Below are 25,057 nucleotides of genomic sequence, written 5' to 3' on the forward strand. Positions count from 1 at the left end.
AACAACCAGAGAAAATACCCACTGGTCAGCTCTGTCTGCTTTTGAGTTTACATCACAGGGTAACAAAAATGATCCAAGCTTAGTAAGACATTCCATGTGAAATGTAATAAAATTATACAATGATAGGCCGTTGAAGCAACTCAGAATTAGGTTGTCTGAAGGAGGAGGAAGCAGGGAGGTAAGAAAATATCTTTCCTTTAGAAAAGAGGCATTTAAGCCCTTCCATATAATCAAATTTAACACAGTTCAAAAGCAATAAAAGATTTAACATGTAACATAACCAACAAATCTGCTGGGTTGGGTTTTTTTTTTTAGAGAAACACAAGTGGTAAATGAAATTAATAATAACAAGTACTAGCACAAGTCAGTACATTATATACAATTTTCTTTCCTAACTTTGGGGCAAATTAGCAGGGTAATTACTCCAATGTATTTTTGTATAAATCTGAAGTAAAGCAATCCAAATCATATTGCTTTTTCTTTTAACTAATCTGTTCACTCCAAGACCACAACAGAATAATTTCATTGAGGGCTTCAGTTCAAGGAAAACAATGTAACTAAACATTCTTGTTACTGGTTTTATTTCCTGTTTTAACACAGTAATAAAATGCAACATAAATTAAGGCTGATCAGCATTATATTTTGCATTCACATAAGATTTGATATGAACTACAAAATACACTGTTTTAAATTCATAGTCCATTAGTCAAAGCTTATTTTCTTCCCGGTGATTCCCAATATGTTTCTACTGACAATAGCAAAAAATCCTAAGCCATTCTCTCAGTATTTAACACCTGCAAATTTATACAGCTGTGGCCAAGGATTAAATAGTCAAGATGAGAATATGTCTCAGTTTTTTTCCTGTTATTTGTTAAACAACTTCATCTGTTCAATTTCAGTACTCGTCAGCTCTGTTTCTTTTACATTAACTATTTTGTGACATCAATTTGTTCTCAGTACTTTTCTAAATTACAGAAGAAGAAATTAAATAAAGTAGGAGAAAGAAACTATATTTTTTATTAATATTTAAAAGCAGAAAACCAGAAAAGAGCACTGAAACCATTCTGCAGATGGATAATTTTTCTGTTAAGTACAAAAAATGGCAAAGACTTGTTTCCAGCAGTTAAAAACCACTTGGGAGAAGACTACTAGCTGATAATGCTTTATAACATCTCCTCTTGTAGGCAAGGCAGAATGAAAAAGCAACCCAAGACCAACCAACCATAAGCAAATAAAATTAGGTAGATAGAACAGTGGTAGAATAAATGACAGATCTACTGTGAGCAGCTGCCTGGGCATTCAAATGAAATTTTCACCTATTTGGAAGAATACATTTTAAAAAGCTATTACTGAAGTACAGGATATTTGGTTAAATGCAATATTCCATTAACCAGCTTCCAAAGACATAAATGTATAAGGGTAAAGTTTACAATTAAAAAACAAAACACATTTTACAGTGTGTATACTTGCAACCATGCTTGAATACAGCTATGGAGCTTTTTTGTTTGCTTGTTTGTTTTTAATTGCATTTGGAACATCAGAATTGGATCAGATTACCCATCTCAATATCTCATCTATAAGTACATGCTTATGATAATGTATAAAATCTGTACAGATCTAACACAGTAAGATCAAAGAATATCTTTTTGAGATAAATTTAACAATTTTCTTTGGAAAGCAGAACACAGAATTCCCAACCTGAATACTGCTGAAAATTGGAAGATACACTTTGATGGAGTTCTTATACCTGAGAAGAACCTAATGCAACAGCACAGGGTGGGGACCAATCAGTCAGAAGGCAGCTTTGCAGGGGATCCTGATGGCCAATAGGCTGAACATGAGCCAGAAACACCATCCTGGGCTGTGTAATGAAGAGTGCTGCCAAAAGTTGCTGAGGAAGGTGACCTTGCCCCTGTACTGGTTCTGGTAAAGTCATACCTGGAGTGCTGGAACCAGTTCTGGGGTCCCCAGTAACTGCATGATATGGATGCACTGGAGCAGGTCCAGCAAAAGGCCAAGAAGATGTTTAAGGCTTAGGTCATCTGACATAGAGAAAAGCTGAGTGAACTGTGACTGCTCAGCCTGGAGAAGAGGATCCTCAGGGGAGATCCTGTCAGTGTGTATACACATCGAACAGGAAGGTTTGAAAATTGAGTTAGACTCTTCTCAGTGATACCCAGTGAAAAGACTAGATGCAATGGGCATGAACTGAAAAACAAGACCCTCCATTTTAATACACTGTGATGGTGGTAAAACAGTGGAACAAATTGCCCAGAGATACTGCAGGATCACCAGCCTTGACAAAATTCTAAACCAGACTGGACACAGCCCTGAGTAATTCTCTGTAGTTGAACCCACTTTGAGCAGAGCAGTTGTACTACACAATCTTCCATCTCCCTTTCAATTCTGATTACATAATTCTGAGATCACTACTAATAAGATATACCATACACCCAGGAACAAACTTCAATGCATATAAAAGAAAAGCCTATGAGTAGGCAGTCCTTTATAGAAGAGGAATTTTAAAGAAATTCCGAAATATCAAAATACATATCACAGTTGTGAAAATAGGCTAGGAATAAATAATTTTGTTCTGAATTCTGCATTTCCTGCCCTATCAGTCTTTCTTGAAAGGTGCTCCCTGGAAGGGATTCTACCACTTCAACTACAGTTTCACAACTAATACTTCACTGTAGAAATTTCTAACCTAAAAGAAAGTACTCTAACTAGTATTTTGCTCCACAGGCTATCTCCATGGTTTTGGTATGTGAAATCATAATGACTTCCTTAATTATGACAGAACAAAAGGTCATTTGTGGGATATAAATTAGCTAGTAAATAAACATTGCTAATTTTTATGTTGTCTCCCTAAATTTTTTTGCCTGAAAATAATAAAATTAAACCATCCATGATTTACTCTGAGTTGCTAAAAATGCGTATTGTGATGATAGCTTAACATCTCAATATTTTTTCTATGAGTTCCTTTTAAGAACACAAAACAGTATGTCCTTTGTTCTTTTTCCCAATGTCAAACCACGTTTCTCTCAAACAGGACCTTTATTATGGTAAATCCAATTCCATTTTTCTGCAGTTCCCACTATACCACCATACACTATTCTTCCTTACTTTCACAATATATGTTCTTTCCAAAGCCACTCTGATGTTCTATCCTCACTTCAGGCATATCTGCTAATGGTCAGCTGGCAGTTAAAGATACTATTCTTGAACACAGCAGCTGTAACAGTCTGTGGTGGGTTGACAACAGTCAGCAAGTAAGCACTCTTACTGCTGCTCACTCCCTCTCCACCAGTGCCTGGCCAGTCTCCAACCAATGAGACCTGCAAGACCAACCTCCAAGCCCCTCAGTGCTTATTACTGAAAGGGATGCTTCATGGTACAAAACATTCCTCTGGTCAGTTCAAGTCAGCTGTCCCAGCTGTTTTCATTCCCAACCTCTTGCACATTCCTAGCCTACTTGCTGGGTAATACTGATAAAAAAGAAAGCCCTGTTGCTGAGCAGTTGCTTGCACAGTGTCAGTGGAAACATGCTGTGTTACCAATACTCTTTTGGTCCCGAATTCAAAACACAGCACCCACGTGGGGGGCTATTAAAAAACTTAACTCCAGTTAATCTCTCAGGAATAAATATGAAAAACTGAAGAGCAATAAAACAAGGACTGGAACCCCTTTGCAGTAGCAGGACCTCCTTTTCACTGAAAGAGAATGTACAATGAAAGTGAAATCCAAAGCCAAACTTGCATTAAAAAATTCCAGTGTCATCATCATGGGGGACAGCCTCAAAACATTTAATATCAGAGCTTACATTAACAACATTAACAATTTGATTTACTCTATTATGCTTTGAGTAAGAGCCTAAACTTCAAAGAGAATGTGGATCCAAAGAGTGAATGGCAATTATTATCAAGTGCCAGAGAGTAGAAAAAGGCAATGGCTAGCAAAAAAAATTCTAAAGAAGTCAAAAGCCACTCAGTCAGTGCTGGAACACAAAAAGCATTTGGAAGCTTCAGCTAAGCAAAGCTTTGCACACTGCCTCTGCAAACTGAACAAAAGACCTTAGCAATGAGCATATAGAGGATGCCTCTGCACTTGGTCTAGCTAAAGGATTGAGGCTTCTACTTGTTCACTGAGGGCAGGGTATCTTTCTCTCTCTCTCTCTTTTTTTTTTTTTTTTTAATTTATTTATTTATAAATAAATAAAGAAATAAATAATAATTAAAAAAAAATAGAAAGGGAGTTTCTGGATACAGAACTTACACCTTTGGTGCCTGTATGCTGGAAGCTACTACATCAGGGCAGTCATGTTTCTCCCAGAAAAAAAAAACCTCAGGGACTAATGTATTCTTTACAATGTTTTCCACATGAAAAGATTTTCAAAAGAGCACCTACACTTCAGCTACCCAATGTACCTATAAGTCACATGTAATGTGGTTGCTAATGATAAAACGTTTCCCTAGCTAAACAAAAACGATTTTCATGAACACCACTTGCCAGCCTAGAGGACTCAGAAGTGAAAGGTTTTAATTTCCCTCAGTTAAGTAAAGAAAAGAAAAGTCAACCAGCAAGTGACATCTGATCACACAATCTAATGTTCCTATTTTATTAATAATTATTTGTTTTAAATAAATAATAAACCTAACAAACTTCTATTAATGTATAAATTAGCAAAAAATTGAATTAACTGTGTAACAGATAATGATCACAGATAAAGTGGAAGCATTCTCACATAATCCTGTTGCAAATCTCCATCACTAGTAGTCATTGCTAACCCAGACCTTGTCCCCTTTTACCTTTGGATTCTTCTACTCAAAATGCTTTTTAATGAAGAGAAAAGAAAAGAGAAACTAAATATAAACAGCACTGTGTTGCAATCATAAAAATCACACATTCTCTTAATTAACAATACACATAATGCAAGTACAATTAAGGAATGATCTATTTCATAAGATGAGGCTACCTCACTATTAAAATGCAATTATATAAGGGGGGTGTTTAGAATGCAGTTGACAAAAGTAATGGAGAAAACTGCAGGGGTGTTTATTATCTGTATTTCCTGAACTCACAAAGTTATGTTTTGCTTATCACATTTTTTTTCATTTAATTCATTCACCTGGATTTCACTGGAGCACTCTAAATGAAATTTTGACAGATATGTACTGCTTTAAGGCAAATTTCAAGACACTGATTGATTTTGATGTCAGTATAATATAAGCCATCTAAATTTTATTTCCTAAATCTCTCTTCTAGTTTTTTAGAGCAAGAGAATAGATATAATGCATTTTTATCGTTTTCTGCACTCATTTGATAAGCAAGAAGACATAAATAAAAAACATATTTACCATGATATTTATATAACAAAGAAAATGTGACCTAACAATGTTGAAATCTTTATTGCACAAACCTGAAAATAATGACCCAATATTCATTTTCTATTTGCAGCAGACAGTAGCTTTACAATCCTGAGACTGATACAGATGAGCACATGACTTAGACTAATATTTAGAATTTTCTATAATTCCACAGAAACTGAAATGCATTTATTCACAGAGAGCATTGTAATAAATAGTGGGGTTTCAGCCTTGCCTTATAGAAGCCTAAAATAAATCTATTTTTCATTGCAGTTCAGACTACACTTCTACAAAATGAGCTATCTTCAGATATCTTAATGATAGACAAACATATTGTGTCTTTAAAATTAAACAGTCTCAATTTGCATATCTGAAGGAAAAGGATCTACCCTCAGAGTTTTCCAGGTATTGCCTTGCAGAAGGCCAAACTCTTTAACAGAGTGCTCTTCCTTGTCACTCCATGCTCACTAGCAGGAGGCACCTCAGAGAAGTGCAGAACTAACAAAGGCTCTTTGGATTCAGAATGTACATACAAAAGATCTTTCAACTTCACAATATTTAGTTTGATTGATTTATGGTGAAAATAAGCCACTGGGGAAAAAATAAGATAGCCAAAGAAAGAAAAGGTCTACTTTTCCTCTTTAAGGTATTCCAATGCCCCTTACTGCCATATTATATATCCACAAAAGAGAGATTCCAGGAACAGTGTGTTACCAAAGTAATCTATTAAGTAAAGGGAATTTTTGCAAAGCTGCCTGTAAACCAACTGTTATCCCCTTGCATTGCCTACAGTCTACACATATTCCAATAATGTTTCTCCTGTTTTTTACTCAAAACTACACTAATTGAGTATCTTGGAATTTATTTTGGGGTATTGGTAATGTTTAGAGACAGGAACCTGATTATCAAAGTTAGAAATTTTTACCCCGTCACACTTTAATCCAGCTAACAAAACAGTGTCACTAACACTCACAGAAAACTTACTTTCTGAATAGAGAGAACAGCAATATGTAAATGCCTGAATACTGCTTCAGGCAAAGACTTAGAAACTATATATATTATGCATAAATTTTCTTGGCACGCTGTAAAAACCCAAAACCCATGAATGCATTTACTGTATTGAAATCCTAGACAAATTGTGTTGATAACACATAAAATCGTTAATCTGAAAGATTCCTTTATCATTAATATAAGGTAGAGATTCAAAGAGCTTGGCCTGAAAAGGAAGGTGATGAAGACTTCCAGTGCCACATTTCAGGAAAACTGTTATTTCTCATATGCAATATCTTTTGAAATCAGATTGATGGGTACACTTGTATCAGAGAAATAAAGCTGATCAATAAAATACGATAATACTGTATTTAGTATGCAAAAAAACCATATTTCTTTATTTACTGCTCTGAATTTCCTTTCTGTATGATTTCTGCTCTGATGGCAAGTTCAGAACGTTCTACAACAGAAAGACCACTGAGAATTTCTGTATTAGTTCCTGTGCATCCAGATTTTCAGCCAATACAAAAGAGTACCTGAGACAGCCTTCAGTGTTCTTTTATCAACTCATATTGGCCAACTGGGAGACTTCTCAATTCTAAACAAGCGTAAATCTGCTTTGAAGCTGAAAGCTGAACTGACAGTTTGAAAATCATTCTATACACAAATTGGGAACTTTCTATATACTTGCACATTTCTATTCCTATCGCCAACTTCTTGTCTAATGTTTCCTTTTAATAAATAATAATAATGATTATAATAATTATTAATAATATTATTAATTATTAATATTAATTATGATTATTAAATGTTATTAATTATCATTATTAATATTAGTGATAATAATAATAGTGTCAACAACACTTTTTTACCCAGTTAGCTTAAAAGGACCTTCAAGTGAACAAATCTTGTCAGAGAAACACATAATAGAAGCAATTAATGGAGTAGAAGATCACTGTTTGAAATTACTGAAGAACCATACTTGGCCAAGATACTTCCCAGAACTTAAAAACAAAACCAACCAACCAAAACCAAACTAAACCAAACAAAAAACCCCAAACAAACAAAAATTCCCCTAACAAAACCAAACAATAACATGAAAACCAAATGAACTGCAGATTTGAAATCAGCTACAGCTTGCAGTGGAACTAGTATTTGACCCTTAACCACACAAACCTAATCTACATGATTGCACCATAGGGAGTTTTCTTTAAAGACTAAGACATATTGGCTATGCACACCAAATCTGGCTTCCCTACATTTTCCCCTTGATTTCTACTGCATGCACACCACTTCACAGAGCGTTTAAGATTGAAAAGGGAAGTTGACAGCACAGACCCTACCAGACTGTCCTTCAAAATTATAATTCAGAATTCATACTTATTCAAAATTAAGAAAACTATCCTCCAGAGAATGCAATAATAACACTGCAAACATAAATATATACACCTGCGCATTTCGGATTAAACAGACTGGAAATACTAATGTCTTTTTTGTTTTATGTGCAGTTAACACAGCTAATAACCAAAATAATTTAAGACACTGAAGCTCAGTATACACATAAAGAAAAATGTAGTTCCAAGTTGCTGAAGTTGTTTAACAATCAAGTAAGTAAATATGTAACTGTTTTCAAAAACAAAAGCAGGACCTTACACTATAACCTGTAAGTTAAACAGATCCGAAATTCAGCACTCAGATCTGGGTGGGACATGTGTATAAATATAGTGTATGGCCGAATAGATCTGTGAACAATTAAATGAATGTGGGTTTGGCTGGATTATTGGTATTAAGTCTAGCAGCAACGTTTCTAGAAAAATGCTTCACAAAATCATACTGTTTTTCAATGCTGCAATTATCACAAACTGGTCGTACACGTTTTGGATTTTACTTTGCTTGTTCTTGTTATGAGTTATTTCCAGAAAGCCTAATGTAAAATGGTTTGTTCTTTTTTATTCCCCTCCTGTTCCTCTTCCTTGGTTCATCCCCAAGTTGTTTGTCAGATATTTGTTAAGTGTTAATCATTAGTTACATAACCCTCTGGTCCTGTCAGTCACTCTGGGGCCTCTCCCTGCGTCCAGAAAATTCCAAGAGAGGTGCTGAGTGACTGGGCAGAACCAAGGGGGTCCCCTCCCATTTGGTTATGATTTGATGTTGCACCTGTATGTCATGCTAAGAGTAACTCCTTACTTTTCTGTCATTGGTTTGTCGCTGTACCCCATCCCTGAGACCCACCCCCCTTTATAAGTTGCTCTCAGCACATTCTTGGGGTCTCTTCTGACACAGAGCCCTGGGGTGAGGATCCCCCTAATCCAATAAACTCTGTAGCCCTGTCTCCGAAGAGTCCTGCCTTTTCTCTCCTGCCTTCGCCACGTCCCTGCTTTTGGTCAGCCAAGAACCCCCAGTGTTGTTATGGTGCCAGGGCTGGCCGAGCTGGGTGACACAGGCACTGTGAAAACAAACCTAAATACTTAATTTCTACATAAAAGCAAAGAGAAATATAGATCTTTTGCTCTAATTTCATCTGTTAAGCATCTAATATTATTTGGTTTAACTCTTGCTGAATTTAGAACATTAGATGGAATTTGGTCAAGGAGCAAATTGACTACAGAAGGCAAGGTTCATTTTGCAGAACATGGATGTCTGCAGTCAGTAGCATTCACATGAAAGATCATGGAACTTTAAAATAAACTGTATACCTCTTACCTTCAAGTAATATAGGGCAGGGTTACTTGCAAGTCTTAATACTCTAAATAAGTTTTAATACTGTAAATCCTGAGTTAGAAAGGACCTATCAGGATCTAGTCCAAGTCCTGGCCTGGCACTGCAAGAATCACACCACGTGCCTGAGAGTGTTGTCCAAATGCTTTTTTGCACTCTTGTCAGGCTTGATGCTTTGGCCACTTCCCTGGGGAGCCTGTTCCAGTCCCCAACCACCCCTTATTTTAAACTGTAAAACATCTAATTTTCTCTTGATGCTAATTACATCAATGGAAGCTCGGTGAAATTTTCTACGGAGTCAGTCTAATCCTTAATGACAAACAGTATTTTATTTTTCAAATTTCATCTTAAGACTTCTTATTCCTGTATGAGCTAGTGATTTCCTCCAAAGCAGCATTTATAACTTCTGATTTATATGTCAAAATAATTTATTTCCCAACTCCAATCTCTGCCACTGTTCATCTCCCCTATGCTCATCCTTATCAACAAATTACATTGTGTCTTATGGTTATTCATATATAGTATGAAATAATTTTACTGTGATATCAAAATACAAATATGGCTACAAAAATCTAATGTTTCAGGACTTAATCAGTTGGGCTATATCTTTCTCAAGCAAGGCTACCAAGGTTTTCCATATTATGAAGTAAATCCAATAGATTTTTATTTCAATTGTCTAAAATAAGTTCCTAACAAAATGTGAATTCAAGCATTTATATATTCACAGTTGGAAAAAAGAATAAAAATGGAGAAACTAATTTCTGTGTTAAAATTATAAAGCACTGAATATTACCATACATGAGCATAACAGTGTGAGCATCTTTTAAGTGTACCTTCATATTCTAGAAATCAAATTATACACTACTCAAACTAAGTTTTTATGAAATAGGTTATATGAAATTTATGAAATAATTATATGAATACTTAAAAAACAATTTTAAGTACAGGGAGACTACATAAACCAAACTGACATAAACATAGAAAAAATAATCTATTCTGGTGTACACTGGATGTACAAATTGTTTTTTACAGTAAAGTAGGCAAAATAAAATGCAATTTCTATTACTGCTTCTCATATTACAATATATCCTTTTACAGATAATCAGATTCGATTCATCACTGTTCTCATTTTGTGGGCCATTTTTCATTTAATCTTCTTATGTAAGAAAGAGGGGAATTTCACCTTCATACATAATAAAAGCCAAACAATGTTATCTTGTCAGAAGTAACACATCCAAACATATTATATCCTATTTGGTTAATGCGACCAGCGAATAAAAAACATGCATCTTACCTCAAACCAAATATATGGGATTGTTCATAATTGAATAAGGAATGAATTTTAGCTTCTGAGTTCAAAATTATAAGCCTGTCAATGATATCCTGTCAAAGGAAGAGAAATGTAAAAAAGATATGATTTTATAATTTATGCACATCATAGTTTCATAGGGATATTTATAATTGAAGGAAAGCTATTATTAAAACACACACGGAAATTATTTCTGTAACAGGAGGTGTTTTCCACATGAAAGTCAATGCAAAAATGAGAGCAAAAATGGGGGAAGGTTAGGAAAAAAGTTATTAAAAACATGAACATACAAAAAGATCCTTGCATATCAACTTTCCTAGTTTTTCTTTAGTATTAAACAACAACAACAAAAAAGGGGTTTTATTGTATGTTTGAAGTGTGTGCATGCGTATTTTAATGAAGAGAACCAACAACTCCTTTAGTATAATAACCCTTTCTCACACTGGTTAGTACTACATGCTTCAAGACACAGCCATTTAGTCTCAGTTTAGCAAGGCTTGTCTTGGATGTTGAGGCTTACACCTTTCATATTGGAGCATCCCATGTAACAGACAATGACTTGTGTCTGCTTCCCACTTCTTCCACAAAGCCAACCTAATTATCTTCCCCTCTGCCTCACTGCATATGCAAACTGTTTCTGAAGAAATTATTTCATTAAAAAAAATAAGGAATGAACAAAAATATTTTTTACATGATTTTACGTGATTTTACATGTCAGAGACAGATTGTTGTGCTATAGTCAGAAGAAACAGATTGTAACATCCTTATTAGCTTTATTTCATCTTGATTAAAAACAAATTTTTATTTTCTCCACATTCTAGAAGTACAGTTTCAGAGACAGCAGAGGGAATTATTATTCACCTAATTAGATCAATGAGTCACTTCAATAAAATATGAAAGGAAAGTTAAGACCCATACTTTAATGAAATCAGCAAAACTCTGGTTTTTCAACAGAGAAAACTAAAAATCATGAGTGAAACTCACAATAGTAGAAAAAAAACAGTCTAGAATTTTTCAAAGTACACCGTCTTCATAGAATGTACTCTTATTTAAAATAGAGTAAAAGCCTATTTTTCCTTTTAGATTTTTGAGGTGGTGGGAGAGACAGCTTTTTACACATAGTATATTTACGATAAAATTCTCAATTAAAAAACTCTACTTGGACCTGAAGGCTGTTCATAAAATTGATAATGCAAGCAATTGATTTGTTTGGGATTTAAAATCTTTTTTAGATCTTTGTACATACAAAGACTTAAATGCTAAGAGACATTTCTCTGGCATCAACCTCCTCTCATTTATAAATCAAAGCTTGAAGCTGCAAAAGAGTACAAAGAGCAGGCACAGTGAGAGGACTACTGAGAAAGGAGACTAAGCTGTGATTTGGGATTTTAGGAAGGAAAATAATGAACAAGGTCTAACACAGGATTAGATCCAAAAAATATGTGGATAGATCTGCCCTGCTCAACTACAGAGCATAGCTTAAATATTACAGGTCAGATGTCATCTACTTTGAATACCTAAGACAAAGCATCCAAGATTCTCCAGAATCACTGAAGAAAATCACCTATTCTAATATCTTTCAAAGCTACAGGTCTAGATGGTACCTTCTAAACTAGATTTCCCTGAGTATATATACCACAGAAACCCTCAAAGACTGGAGGCAGGCAAAAGAATCCTCAGTTACGTGTTCCATTTTCTAAAATAATGCCAAACACAGTAAAGAGAAATTTTTACATGCCTAACACAGAAAAGAGAAATCTTGCATGTATTAGGAAAATTTTCCTGAGGGCACAAATAAAAATCTGATTAGTCCACAGTTAAAAGTTGTAAAAGCTCAACTGATAATTTGTTCAGTTGGTACAGCTAGTCAGATGAAAACAGAAAGGAAGTAAAAAAGTTTAAATCCTGGGTATTCAAGAAATAAAGGATACACAAAAATGATTAAGTTCTGTGTATTAGCAAATATAGTTTAGCATAAGCAAGTCACATTCTGTGGCAATGTGACACAGTTCAGAAATAGAGAAAAAGCAAAGCACACAAAGTAGTAAGGTTTTCCAATTAAATCTTCTAGTAGCACAGAAGTTGCTTTTACTTTGCTTCCTGTAGTTATATCTGGTAAAAATCTTTTATCTTTTGGTTTCTGTAATCACTGCCCAAAAACATGGCTATAACAAACCTGTATCCCTTCTTAACTTCAGAAGTTTTCTGAGTACTTAGACTCAGCCATTATACATTAAATTACCATTACAGGATTTGACTATTTCCTTTCTGTTAACTAGATAATTTTGGAGGCCTATTTTACATAGCTAGATGTATCTTGGATGGCTAGGTTTACAAAACTCACTGCTGCACAGTAGTTAAGTGAGACAAGCCTCATCCAAAACATCTTTCTCTCCTCGGGGAACATTGAATAATTGTATCAGTATTGGCACTTCTTGAAACCTAGCAAATTTCATAAAAATACTCAAGCACTTCAAAAGCTAAAATACCACTGGCTTTCAAAAGTTCAAAAATAATTCTTGAAATCAACCACAATTTGAATACTCTCAAATACTTATCACCTTCAGCATACATCTATCTTCCTCACTTCCAGTTCCTTAAAAAACTTGATAACTGAACAAAGCTATCCATTGGTGAACTAGCATTGAGCAGACTGGAAAAATGAAATTTATCATGCAATTTCCTCCTGAAATCGTCAAAACAGTATTGCAAAAAAGGACTCAAGAATCCATTCCAAACATAACATACACTATTATGATAAACTCTGTCTAAACAACTGAAAATACCACAAATCCAAAGCCTGTGCTAAACAAACACTTCAATATGCCAGCAATTTAAACTGGTAACTCATTAGAAAAAAAAATCTGACTTTAACTGCCACACAAGGTCACAAATTACTTGTCTGTGCTTTACAGGTGAGAAAAAATGCTGTGATTTACTGCAGTAGAATGATTGAATACAAAATAATACTAAATACAGAAATGGTGAAGCTATTTTTCTGAAGTATGTTTTAATCAGTAGCTTTCCAAATACTGGTTTTTTTTTTCTTTGTGTGAATCATATGTCCTATTAAAAAAATTGCCTGAGGTATGGGGCTTTTGTCTTTTAATTTTGTTGGGTTTTTTTGGGTTTGGTTTTTGTTTGTTTGGTTGGTTTTTGTTTGTTGGTTTGTGTTTGTTTGGGTTGTTTTTTTGTTTATTTGTTTGGTTGGGTTTTTTTAATCCACAGATAGTGTAATAGAGCAATGCTGTATAAAATACAAATATACATATTTTCCAACATTTTCCAGTATGTAACTGTATGCACATCCAAACATGTATATTTACGTTACTTTTTCTGTGGAAAAACACAGTTCTAACACAAGTTAAAATAACCTTTAAGATTTAAAAATGAAAATTTAGGTAAATATGAAGTGATGTGTGCATATACTGCCCTCATGCTGTATATAATACAAAATGCAGAAAAATTCAAAATCTTTCAATAAGAAAAACACTTATTCTTTTATAACAATAACATTTTCTCAGGAAAAAATGTCTTCACAGAAGTATTTTTCTTTCAAAATACTTACAATTATATCTGTGGGTACTTCACGGAATGAGTACGTAGCTTTATTTGGTATATCTCGTTTACTCAGTAGCTCAAAAACGGCTGGGTGAGTGAGCAGGTTTACCAAAAACAAAAAAGACTAGAGAAAGAAAAAAAGGAGGGAAAATAGGGAATATTAGTCAGTCAAGTGCAACCAAGTAAATGTTAGCAATTATTTGCCATTTACATTAACTTTGTTCTTACCCTTTTACAGGCTGAACTTAACATAAATAGACCTGCCCAAAATAAGACTGCATACCCTGGTAGGCATCTCTGTAATCTAAAGGGCAGTAGTGTCTGCAATATTTATTATCTATCAAACTGTTCAAGCAATTTTGAAAATTACAGTATTTCATTACCACATAATTCTAAAATTTAGAGGCAAAGAATACTCTAAAGCACATCACTCTTCCTGATTTTATTACAGCAATCTGGACATAAACTGATGGCCAGCATTTAAGACATAGTTTTTCATGACTGTTATGCATTATTTCATGGTTAATCCTTGGCATTGTGAACTGCCACATGACACAAGAATCCTTTATCAGTTATCATTTAACTAGTGTAGTACACCAATTTTGACGCATGTGCCAAGAAGCAGGTATAGTTGTAATAAAAAATTTGCAGAAAGGTATGTGTCATCCTATCTGAACCACAGCACTCTTTCTTTCTGTAGAAAAACATAAGATTAAATAATTTCTCACCTTCTGACAACTTTGGTCAATAGGGTCAACTGGAGTAGATTTGGGTTGGATTATTCTCAAATCATCTTTTCCACACTCCAAAAGAGCCCATAATTCAGTTACAAGTGCCTTTATAAAGCCTAAAACAAATGTTTGTTCTAAATACAAGTTTCATATTAGAAATATTTTACACCACAACTCTAACCAAGACTCGTAAAATTCTCTGTACTAGAGGCTGAAATTTGACAACAGAGATCACCTGAGGGTTACTATCCCTGCTATTCTCAGTCCTTTGGTCAAAACTACCTTTCTAGAGCAGTCTGCTTATGTTCTATCTATAATCTGTAGCAATGGTTTCCAAAGACTATTGCATTAGAGTAGGATTATATTTATGTATCTTCTATGTAAATGAGCTTCCAACCTTCTTTAAAAAGTTAACTGCAATGGATCAAGGCTTAGCTAGTATTGTCTCTGCAGTTCTAAAAATACAGATTCACTATAACTCATTAATAAATTAAAACATACCACAGTGAAAAGGACTAAAAAACCCTTTAACTTTAAGAGAAGAACTACTAGCTGAATTTAAATAATTAAAATTTAAAATGTTAAATATTTAAATAGAAGAGGAAAGAGCCATTTAACTCTGAAATCCTCAGACGTAAAGGTTGGAAATCAATGCTGCTTATTATTGGTATATCATTTGTCTCTGATGCTGAAGGGCACAAAAGGGCCATAAGAAGCAATTTGGCTGAAAACCTTACAACAGGACAGATGGGTAACTCCTCAGCAGATATGCTCCCTGCTTTGTGAAAAATCCCAGAGGCATAAATAGTAACTAACTAAGAAATTAATCAGCTTCCTTGACTGGCAGAATTTGCCTGCCTTTCTGACAGTCTTTCAGTCAACATCAGCCACTTCTAGATACTGAGAGAAATGATTTGCAACTTTTGTACTCATGGATTTTCACAGCAACTTAAGATATTACCTTCATTTTATTTATGAGATTCTAGTTTTAATATAATGGCCACCTGGACTGTTGATGATATGGTAACAGTTACCTGAGATTGACTCTGAAGGCGCTTTGAATTGACAAATTCTTCTCGTAGTACAATCTCATTTACATCTCACCTAATGTGTAACTGCACCAGTGACATTTGGGCCCTTGCAGTTCCTCACCCTTTGAGTAGTCATTAACCATGGAAATGTACATACATATTATAGACATCAACAGTTATTAATCTTGATCTGCACATCAATAAGAAGCACCTGCAAACATTTTTAAGCAGTACAAATGTCTTCACACACATATGGGAAATTTCTGGAAATCCAAACTAGTGAAGTAATGATTTTGTACAGTATCAGAAGGAAAAAACCCAAACAAACCCTAAAATGCTGCATCAAGATTAATGAATGACTTGTAAGCTGAAGAGAAATAATATCCATCAAGAAGAAAATAACAAACATTTAGCTTTTGTTAATACTGTATAATTATTTTACACAGTTGATCTTTTTTTTAACATCTTTCTCACTGTCTTTTTCCAAAGTGCAAGACTACAGCATGCAATTATTCCTAATAACATAATTCTTCAATTTACCTGAATTCTGCAGAGCTACTGTAGCCATTGGTGTTGTTGCCATTTGGGTAACAATGATTCTATGACCAAAGTCTTCATACTCATTTGTCTGTTGATAAGAAGTATAAAAGTGCAGTGTTAGTAATTCAGAAGAATAAAACTCTCAAATGATCTCTTAAATATTGATCTTTCTTACACTTGTTTACAGAATTTAATCCACTTTATGTTTGGACTTGAACAGTTCATAGATATTATTTTCTACAGACTTAGCAGGGTCAGATTCCTAACCAAACATCTTTATCAAGTATCTTATAAAAAATTTAAACACAAAATACTGTGGCTGAGACAAGCAATATGAGCAAATAAGCCCATTATTATTATAATATTTTTGTACACATTCATTAGGATGCCTTTGGCACTACTTTTTTTGTCATAAAAATGCATATTATCTGATTTTTTGTTTCTATTTCAAGCTTTGTCTAGCATATTTTGATTTCAACATGACCTACCAACATAGTCTTAAAAAATTTGCACTTAGAATAAAAAAAGTATATTTTCTAGCATTTCAAACTTTATAGTAAAAAATAAACTATAAAGACTCTGCAATGCTTACTTGGATTTTTTTTGAAAAATTGTTAAACATAAAGTTCACACAGTCATTCATGGCACCTGTACTGTGAAGCAGAAATAGTCCTTTGGGTGTGGTAGAAAAATTCAGCAAGGCATCTAACAAAGTCTCTTCCCATAACAAACTGCAAGAATAACAAAACAGCAATTAAAAACTATATGTAAAAAAAGCATAAGTAAAAAAGAAAAAGTACAATTCCTAACTTTGAAAAACAACAGTATTTTACTCACTTCACCTTATGCTTAATGTATAAGTTTATGCTAGATTTAAAAAAGCATTTGGGAAAAAAAGATAATACACTAGACTGCATTTTTGTGCATTTTGAACATTCAAACCCAGTGTGGCAAAAACTAATGTTAGGTATGAACACAGAGGAGAGAGATGATGTAACAGAGAACCCAAAAGACCTATGCTATCCCTAAACATATGCATGACTTACAATCTGACTCTATACAGTCTTAAGATATTAAGATGAAAGTTACATGTTGGCAGAACAGGCACAGAATTTCTCAACAATGTGAAAACACTATGAAGAACTCATATTTGAGGTGCTAAAGGTTCCTGCAAAAAATTGGTACAGAATTATGAAGAAAGGTGCTATATTTGCACAATAGCTTCACATACTAAGAGCAGCAAATGGAAAATCAACATTGCCCTGAATTTTCAGATTCCCAAATATTTGTGTATATCTCATCTTAATGATTACAAACTTCTATAAGGAGACATTAAGTTTCAGTATAAAGGGATGGACACATTTCACTCCATATGTATTAGGCTTTCAGCCAAAATGCTGCTAATATTGCTACATAATATTTTGATGGTGTAAATATGATTCAGCAGAACAGCATTTTAAATTAGCACCACATTGAAGGCATAAGATAAAGAGATAGCCAGTTTGTTCTGTGCTTTCTAATCCACATTTTCTGTGAACCAAATTCTTTAGACAATAAACTATAAATCGATTTTACATAGATTAGACACCACCCTTTAAGCTAAGAAAGTTCTCAAAGGTCAGGAAGAATTTTGTAGCTCTACTGAGAACCTATGCTAGGATAGTTTCCTTGCCTACTACTGTCCTTTTGGCAAAAAGACTGTCCTGGGTTTGGCTGGAATAGAGTGCGTTTTCTTCTAAGTAGCTGATAAAGTGCTGTTTTTTGGATTTAGGATGAGAATAATCTTGGTAACACATTGATATTTTAGTTGTTGCCAAGCAGTGCTTATGAAAGACAAGAACTTTTCATTTTTCCATGCTCCGCAAGTGAGCAGGTACACAAGAAAGCATGAGAGAGCACAGCCAGGAGAGCTGAGCCAAACTGGCCAAAAGGATATTCCATAGCATAAGAAGTCATGCTTAGTACATAAACTGCAGGGACTTGGCCAGAAAGCTGGCCAAAAATCGCTGTTAAGGATGAGCTGGCCATCGGTCAGAGAGTGATGGGCAATTGAGATGTGTGTCACTTGTTTCTCCTGTGTGTTACTTCTCTCTCTCTCCTTTTCATTAGTATTAATGTTATTATTACCATCATTAGTAGTAGTAGTAGTAGTATTACTATATTTTACTTTTCAACCTGTTCATATCTCAACCCATTTTTTTTTTCCTGATTCTACTCCCATGCCATTGGAAAGCAAATGGCTGTGCAGTATTTAGTTGCCAGCTGGAATCAAATTACAATGACATTTTGTTACAAGACATTTCAGGTGTAGTTAAAGCAGCAGTGTGTGTTCACACTTACACATGTGCATAAATTAAGTACCAAGTTACCTGTTTTTTGATTCTTGATTTATTGATGAAGTGGAGTCTGCATCAGTTACAGGAGTAGGCACTCTTTCTGAAAGCAAACTTGTCTGTAAAATGAAAATAAATAAACACCCTAATGTTTATTTACATCATTTTAAAATTCCAGATCTTGTTCATTCTCTTGTTATATACAAAAGAAAAAGTCACAGTGATCAACTTGTAGTCTAGTCTTGGCACAGAATACACTATTCTACTACATTATTTTTATTCCAGAAAAGCTTATTTTTTTTACTTCTTCCTTGGGTATAAACAATTTTAAAGCTAGTACATGTTAAATATTTTTCACTAGAATTCTTTAAGAAACTTCTTTACTTTCCAACTGGAGACTCCCAAACTAAAAATTGAGATTTAAAAGAAAAAAATGAAAAAAAAAATTGTAACACAACTCTACTGCATTTCTGTCACAGGTAATGGAAATAACAGCCTCTGGAATCCTTATACCAAATTTATTGATTAATTATGACACTTTTTATTTTATTTATAAATTATATAAATTTATCTATATTGGTATGGATGTCATTAGAGTTACAGATAATATGTATAGTTATAGACCAGAAATATATGCACATATTTTTTTATTTGATTATTTAAATTCTATTTGAAAATAACTGGCATGAAAGACTGCATATTTAAAATTAATTATTTGTTTTATGTTTATGGGATAAAAAGCAAATTACACCATTAAAATAGACATATGCAGCTATTAATTTACTGCCTTATAAATATGATGTACAAAATCAACAAAAGATTCTTCTAATAAACTATTCAATTGTACTGGATCTGTTGTTCCCCTTTTATTATCATCTCTATAAATTCTGTCTCAGAATTTCATCAGAATCTGCCAAAAAAAAAATTTTTTTCTCCATCAGTCTTAAAGCTTCAGGAGACATGTAAAAGAAAAGGATACAAGTTATCAGTCCAGCCATTAAAAAGTTGACACTACTGCTTGGAAAGAACCCACCATAGTTTACTGTTTTTGTTACACTATAAATGTTAAGATATTTTATAAACTTCAGGTGTTTTAAAATTGAAAAATGACAGAAAATAATTTTAAAAGTAGTAAGATGACTGGGTTGACATTCCTAATAATTTTTTGATTCTTGAAGTCAAGAATATGTCAGTTCTACTACAGTTTATATTTGACTACCAAAGTGAAGGGAAGAAATAGCATTTTTTAGGGTAAACTTTGTTTTTGTTTTTATTCAACACATTCAGTCTACTTATCTTGTATATGTCAAGAAAATTTGTCTAAATTATGCTCTGTACCATAATAAGGGATTTTAATGCGGAAAGAAGTCTTTTGTACAAAGGGTAAATGCCGCGGTTCTTTAGAGGAAATAACTGGAAATGCCCATCAAAAACTTTTAACACTCTGCCTGTGATAAACATTAAACAGAGTAACAGGCTAGTTTGAGTAAGACTGAAGAGTTACACAATAGGAAAGAATCAGAAAGAAGATTGCTGAGTTACATAAATTACAGCATGAATCAAGTGAACTAAGCTCCTTGATGCAATAAAAATCCTCAAGTTCTCAATGCAAGGAAGAACATAAGTTTCATAACCAAGATTACTTGATGAGAAACAGAATTTACCGTGATATAATTATGATTTTAAGTAGTAATATATTTTATTTTCAAGACAATGTATGCCTTCATGGCAGTAGTAAAACAAGAAACAGTGAGAAACATCCATAAACTGGTGATTTAAGGATCTTCTATTCACGTTCTACCCTTCTAGTATTTTCTGCCTCAGTTTACATTTTGACTGTATTTTTTAAATATCTCATAATAATAAAAGCATACAGTAGAAGCATACAAGGAGGGAGAATAGCTGTTCCATTCTTTTTCCCTTGCATTCATTTTAACTCCCTCTTCCTCATCTCCAGAAAAAAAAAAAAACAAATTTAGTCTTTTAGTCCATTCTTTCTTCCAGCTCGATCTAATATCTAATATAAAGAAAAGATAGTCCCATTTTTCAGTGTAAAGTGAATAAGACAGCTAGACTTTGGTTTTCCACTATGAGTCTTAATACCTACAGTTTAAAGATGCTTCCAGTTAAGCTAGAAGGCACAGTTGAAGATTTGTTTGCTACTTTTACCTAAATTGTGCCAATGTTATTTTAATGATTCAAATGTTGGAATTTTCTTCCCTGTGAACTTTCTGAAAACTGCATTTGCGGGATCTGCCATCATTTCTCCATCTTAAGTAATCTTTTGCAATTGCATGAGAATTTTCACACTGCATGTGATTATCAGAACAGTGAAAATAGAACTGACGATGATGAGGGGACAGGACCATCATCATTTTATGAAGCAAGGACCATCATCATTTTATGAAGCTAGGCTGAGGGAGCTGGGCCTTTTTAGTCTCGAGAAGAGATGACTGAGAGGGGACCTCATCAATATCTGTCGGTATCTGAAAGGAGGGTGTCAAGAGGAGGGACACAGGCTCTGCTCTGTGGTGCCAGGCAATAGGGAAAGATCCAATGGTCAGAAACTGATGCTCAAAAAGTTCCACCTGAACATTGGAAAGAACCTCTTTACTGTGCAAGTGAATGAGCACTAGACCAGATTCCCCAGAGAGGTTGGGGAGTCTCCCCACTGGAGATACTCAAGAACCCTCTGGACACAATCCTGTGCCATGTGCTATAGGATTACCCTGCCTGAGCAGGGAAGGTTGACCCATTGATCCACTGTGGTCCCTTCCCATTTTACTTCATTTGGTGATTCTGTGATAACAGAAAGCAAAATACACAGAACTGTTGGATCCAAGCTCTTTCTTTCCTGTAGAAAAAACACCCAATTAACAATCAAACTGAACTTGAAGTACAGAGTCTAAACTTCATAACAAATCCATGTACACAGGTAAGACAAAAACTCCAGCCTGGCACTTCTTACTATGGTCTCTTGAGAATATTTCAATGTCACCTCACTATTTAACAAATAATTGTTAATTTTTTTCCTCCGTACGTCCCACTTGACACAAATCAGTGTAACTAAAAATTAGTAAGAGCACATCTCAGGAATATTTTCTTTCAAAATATCCCAAACCAAGAGTGAAGACAAGATCTGTGGTGCTCAGTGGTTATGACACAAGTAACTTCTACCATCAAGGACAATGAGTGACAGGTCTACCAATGCATCAAGAGTTCCTGTTTTAATCTTAGGCATAGAAGTCTCAAACTAAATTTCTGCTAGGTTCACATTCAGATGGAAAAATTGCTAGTAGAACTTCAATTTTATAACATTAAAATATAATATGCTTAAAAAATAATTTACCTATAAGAACAACTATTACACAAGCTGAACCTCTCACAGTAAGATTCTTTCCAGTCCAAAAACAAGATTTACCTTTCTCCAGGCCTCTGCAATAGATTCATGCAAGCTGTAAGGAATTAGCACCTGTAGGCCTTCACAAGTTCTGTACATTTGACAGCATACAAAAATGAAAGCTCCTTTAATAACTGGCGTAAGCTCAGATCCAGATAAAAGAGAAATGTCACCATGAAGAAGTTTCTTTGTGAACTGAACAAGTACATGAGCAGCTGTAGAACTAGAAATAAAATAATAAATTTAAAATTTTGCTTTGTAGTAAGCTTTGAAACAAATCCTCTGAGTAAACTTACTTAATTTTTTTAGGGGAAAAGAAACTATGGAAAGAGACTATGACCCACTGTGGAGGGACAAACTATATTATAGCTTTTAACACCAGTCAGAAGAAAAGAAACACATAACAAGTGATGTCATTTTGGCAAATAGTTTTATATATGCAAAAATATATCCATTGCCTTTCACACAGCCCACAGGACCATGAACTACACAGACTCTATGTTTTATAGGAGTCCAGTTGGGAAGACAGTTCTGAGATTTCTCCACTTAGAAGACATACATTCCAAATATTTACATGACCAACAGCTTAGCTGTTTTCAAAGGCTCATCTCAGTTTTACTGCTGTTACAAGTTTTAGGATCAGCTAACTATCTTCCACCCATAGGAACACACTGATCCTAAGTAAGATACAGTGTTACACCTGGTGGCTTCCTATACAAGATCTATCTCTACTACATGCATTGAAACGTGAATGCTACATTAAATTTATTCTTTCAATAAATTTGGTTCGTTTAAATGCTTATTCTAAAAACAAGGAAAGAAAATTGAAGAAGAGAGGCCTTTGGTCTGAAAAACAACACTAAGAATATAATGGACTACATTCAGAGAAAGAAAAGCTCTCGCATAAATTAGAAAAAGAAGAAAAATATTAAAATTTCCCTTATTGTAAGTATTTCTTTACACTGTCATTTCAACCTGTATGTATGTCCCTCATACATTCTATAAAATACTACTTAAATTTACAGTCAGCTATTTTATACAAACAAAACCAAAATGTATTATCTAAAGTGAGCAAATGAGTCTCATAAGAACAATGCAATTCACTGAAGTGTGCACTAATGCCATCCATTAACACACTCTTACCTGTCTTTGGCAGTTTTTTCATTCTCTCCATAAAGAAAAAAAGGAAGACCATCTTCTGAAGCAGCAATCCTTGCCAAAATATCAGCTACATCAAGTAAAGTGGTTTCAAGACAGTTTATATTCACCTATTTGGAAGAGGGAAAAAAAAGGAAGCTCTAAATTCCATGCTTTTGTGAAAGCTGTTTTTTCAAGTCTGTCTTGGGTGTGCAGAACTTGAAGGCCACCTTTCTGATGATTTCTAAATGTCTTAAACACAGTAAGTTAACCCCCTGTGTTCAAATGTCATCACACAGAAATCATCATCACAAGGGGCACTAATTCCCAATATTTCTATGATCCTTATAGAAATGTTTACAAGGAAAAAAAACTCTACAATAAAACCATTTTTCTTTTATCAATACAGACAATAGTAGCTACCCATGAAGAATTACATATTTTACTTACACTAACTATTGAAAACACCTAACTTACAAGTTGCCAACTGAATTTAAAAATAAAAGTAGGTTGCCTTTCAAATGGTAGGTAGAGAAGGTAGAGAAAATATTCATCCAAGAAATATCCAAATGACATCAAAAAAAAAGCAAAAACCAACGAAAAAAATTAGGCAGTGTGTTTTTTCCACGGAAACAGTCTCACTACAGCACAATTTTTGCTATTATTCACTTCCATGTCACACCAATCATAGTGACAGACTAAACTATTCAATGCACACTATGATAGTTAATGTACAAAATACCCCAGAAGCTACCATATTATGTGAAAATATGGAAAAATTATAATATTCCGTGCACATAAAAATAATTTGAAAGTTTATTACAAACCTCTGTGCCACTCAGCAAACTTTGAACAGGATGAAGCAGAGCATCCATCACTGTGTCTGTATACAAACATTCGGCAGCACATCCTGTTTGATCACAAAAAACTTGCAGAATCTCCATAACAAGACTTTCTGGAGAATAGTTTTCTGTTGAACACAAGAAATATTTATTTATACTTTAACTTACACAAATATCTCTATATGATTTATGTAGTTGCTTCTGAATTATTATTAATTTTGTTAAATGCTCATTCAACATAGAGGGAGGAAGAAAGGGTAAGGGTGAAAGGGAAGAAGAAAACTGTATTAATTACAGGCACAAATTAAAATTTGCAAAAGAAGCTATCATATGCCTCATTATAACTAAATATATTAGTGTATAAGGAAAAAAAAAGCATTTACCTGTATGTGCTGTCAGAGCTGTCTTTGGGTAACTTGGAGAGTAATAAATAAGTTGAGCAAATAATACCAACACATCAGTTATGGATACACTATCTATAAATAAAAAAAAAAAGGAAAGTACTTTGTAAATTAAAGACTATGTTTAATTTTCCAAATAAAAAATGGATTTTGTAAATTATGTAAAGAATGCTTTGCTGTATAGAGGAAATAAATTATGTACAAGAGATAAAGCAAAGGACATACATGTTCTTGAGATTCTACTAAGGTATTTCATGGTCAGCTTATAAGATTTGATCTTGCTCTCAATTTAGCCATTTGAAATTTTACAGTGTCTTTCAGTGCAACAAATAGCAGTCAACATTTAAAAATACTGAATATACATGACGTGATAGTAGGAAAAAAGCATTACCTTACTATTAAATTAAGTGAAACAACTGGAAAAGAGAGAGGCTGCCTGAGACAAAAACAACAAATATAGCTAAATGCAAGACGGGAACAATCTGGAACAATGCTCCAGATTTAATGTAATTATGCTAATAAATCAGCCAATTTGTGAGAAAAGAGTTGCCATCTATAAAGCTGAGAAGGACACTATTAAGAAGAGAAATGGCAAGATTGTTGCATTTTTACAGGAAAGGAAAAGCAACCACTATCCCTGGATCTCTGCTGGAGACAGGCGTTAACAGACAATGCATAAATGATGAAAGCACTTTATT

At 34.0% G+C, this 25,057-nt stretch overlaps 1 protein-coding gene across 1 annotated transcript in view; it reads right to left on the minus strand.

Annotated features, from left to right (window-relative positions):
* Positions 1 to 25,057, minus strand: part of TBC1D32 (TBC1 domain family member 32) — a 75,831-nt gene that overhangs the window by 35,276 nt on the left and 15,498 nt on the right. Inside the window, exons 14-23 of the mRNA XM_066315313.1 lie at positions 24,342 to 24,434; positions 23,944 to 24,086; positions 23,123 to 23,247; positions 22,001 to 22,202; positions 18,616 to 18,698; positions 16,839 to 16,977; positions 16,247 to 16,334; positions 14,673 to 14,791; positions 13,952 to 14,068; positions 10,369 to 10,457 (exon numbers count right to left, since the gene is read on the minus strand). Of these exons, the coding sequence (XP_066171410.1) occupies positions 10,369 to 10,457; positions 13,952 to 14,068; positions 14,673 to 14,791; positions 16,247 to 16,334; positions 16,839 to 16,977; positions 18,616 to 18,698; positions 22,001 to 22,202; positions 23,123 to 23,247; positions 23,944 to 24,086; positions 24,342 to 24,434 (1,198 nt within the window). The remainder of the gene's footprint in view (positions 1 to 10,368; positions 10,458 to 13,951; positions 14,069 to 14,672; positions 14,792 to 16,246; positions 16,335 to 16,838; positions 16,978 to 18,615; positions 18,699 to 22,000; positions 22,203 to 23,122; positions 23,248 to 23,943; positions 24,087 to 24,341; positions 24,435 to 25,057) is intronic.

The sequence above is a fragment of the Sylvia atricapilla genome, chromosome 3 (assembly GCF_009819655.1).
Source record: "Sylvia atricapilla isolate bSylAtr1 chromosome 3, bSylAtr1.pri, whole genome shotgun sequence".
In the NCBI taxonomy this organism is placed as follows: domain Eukaryota; kingdom Metazoa; phylum Chordata; class Aves; order Passeriformes; family Sylviidae; genus Sylvia; species Sylvia atricapilla.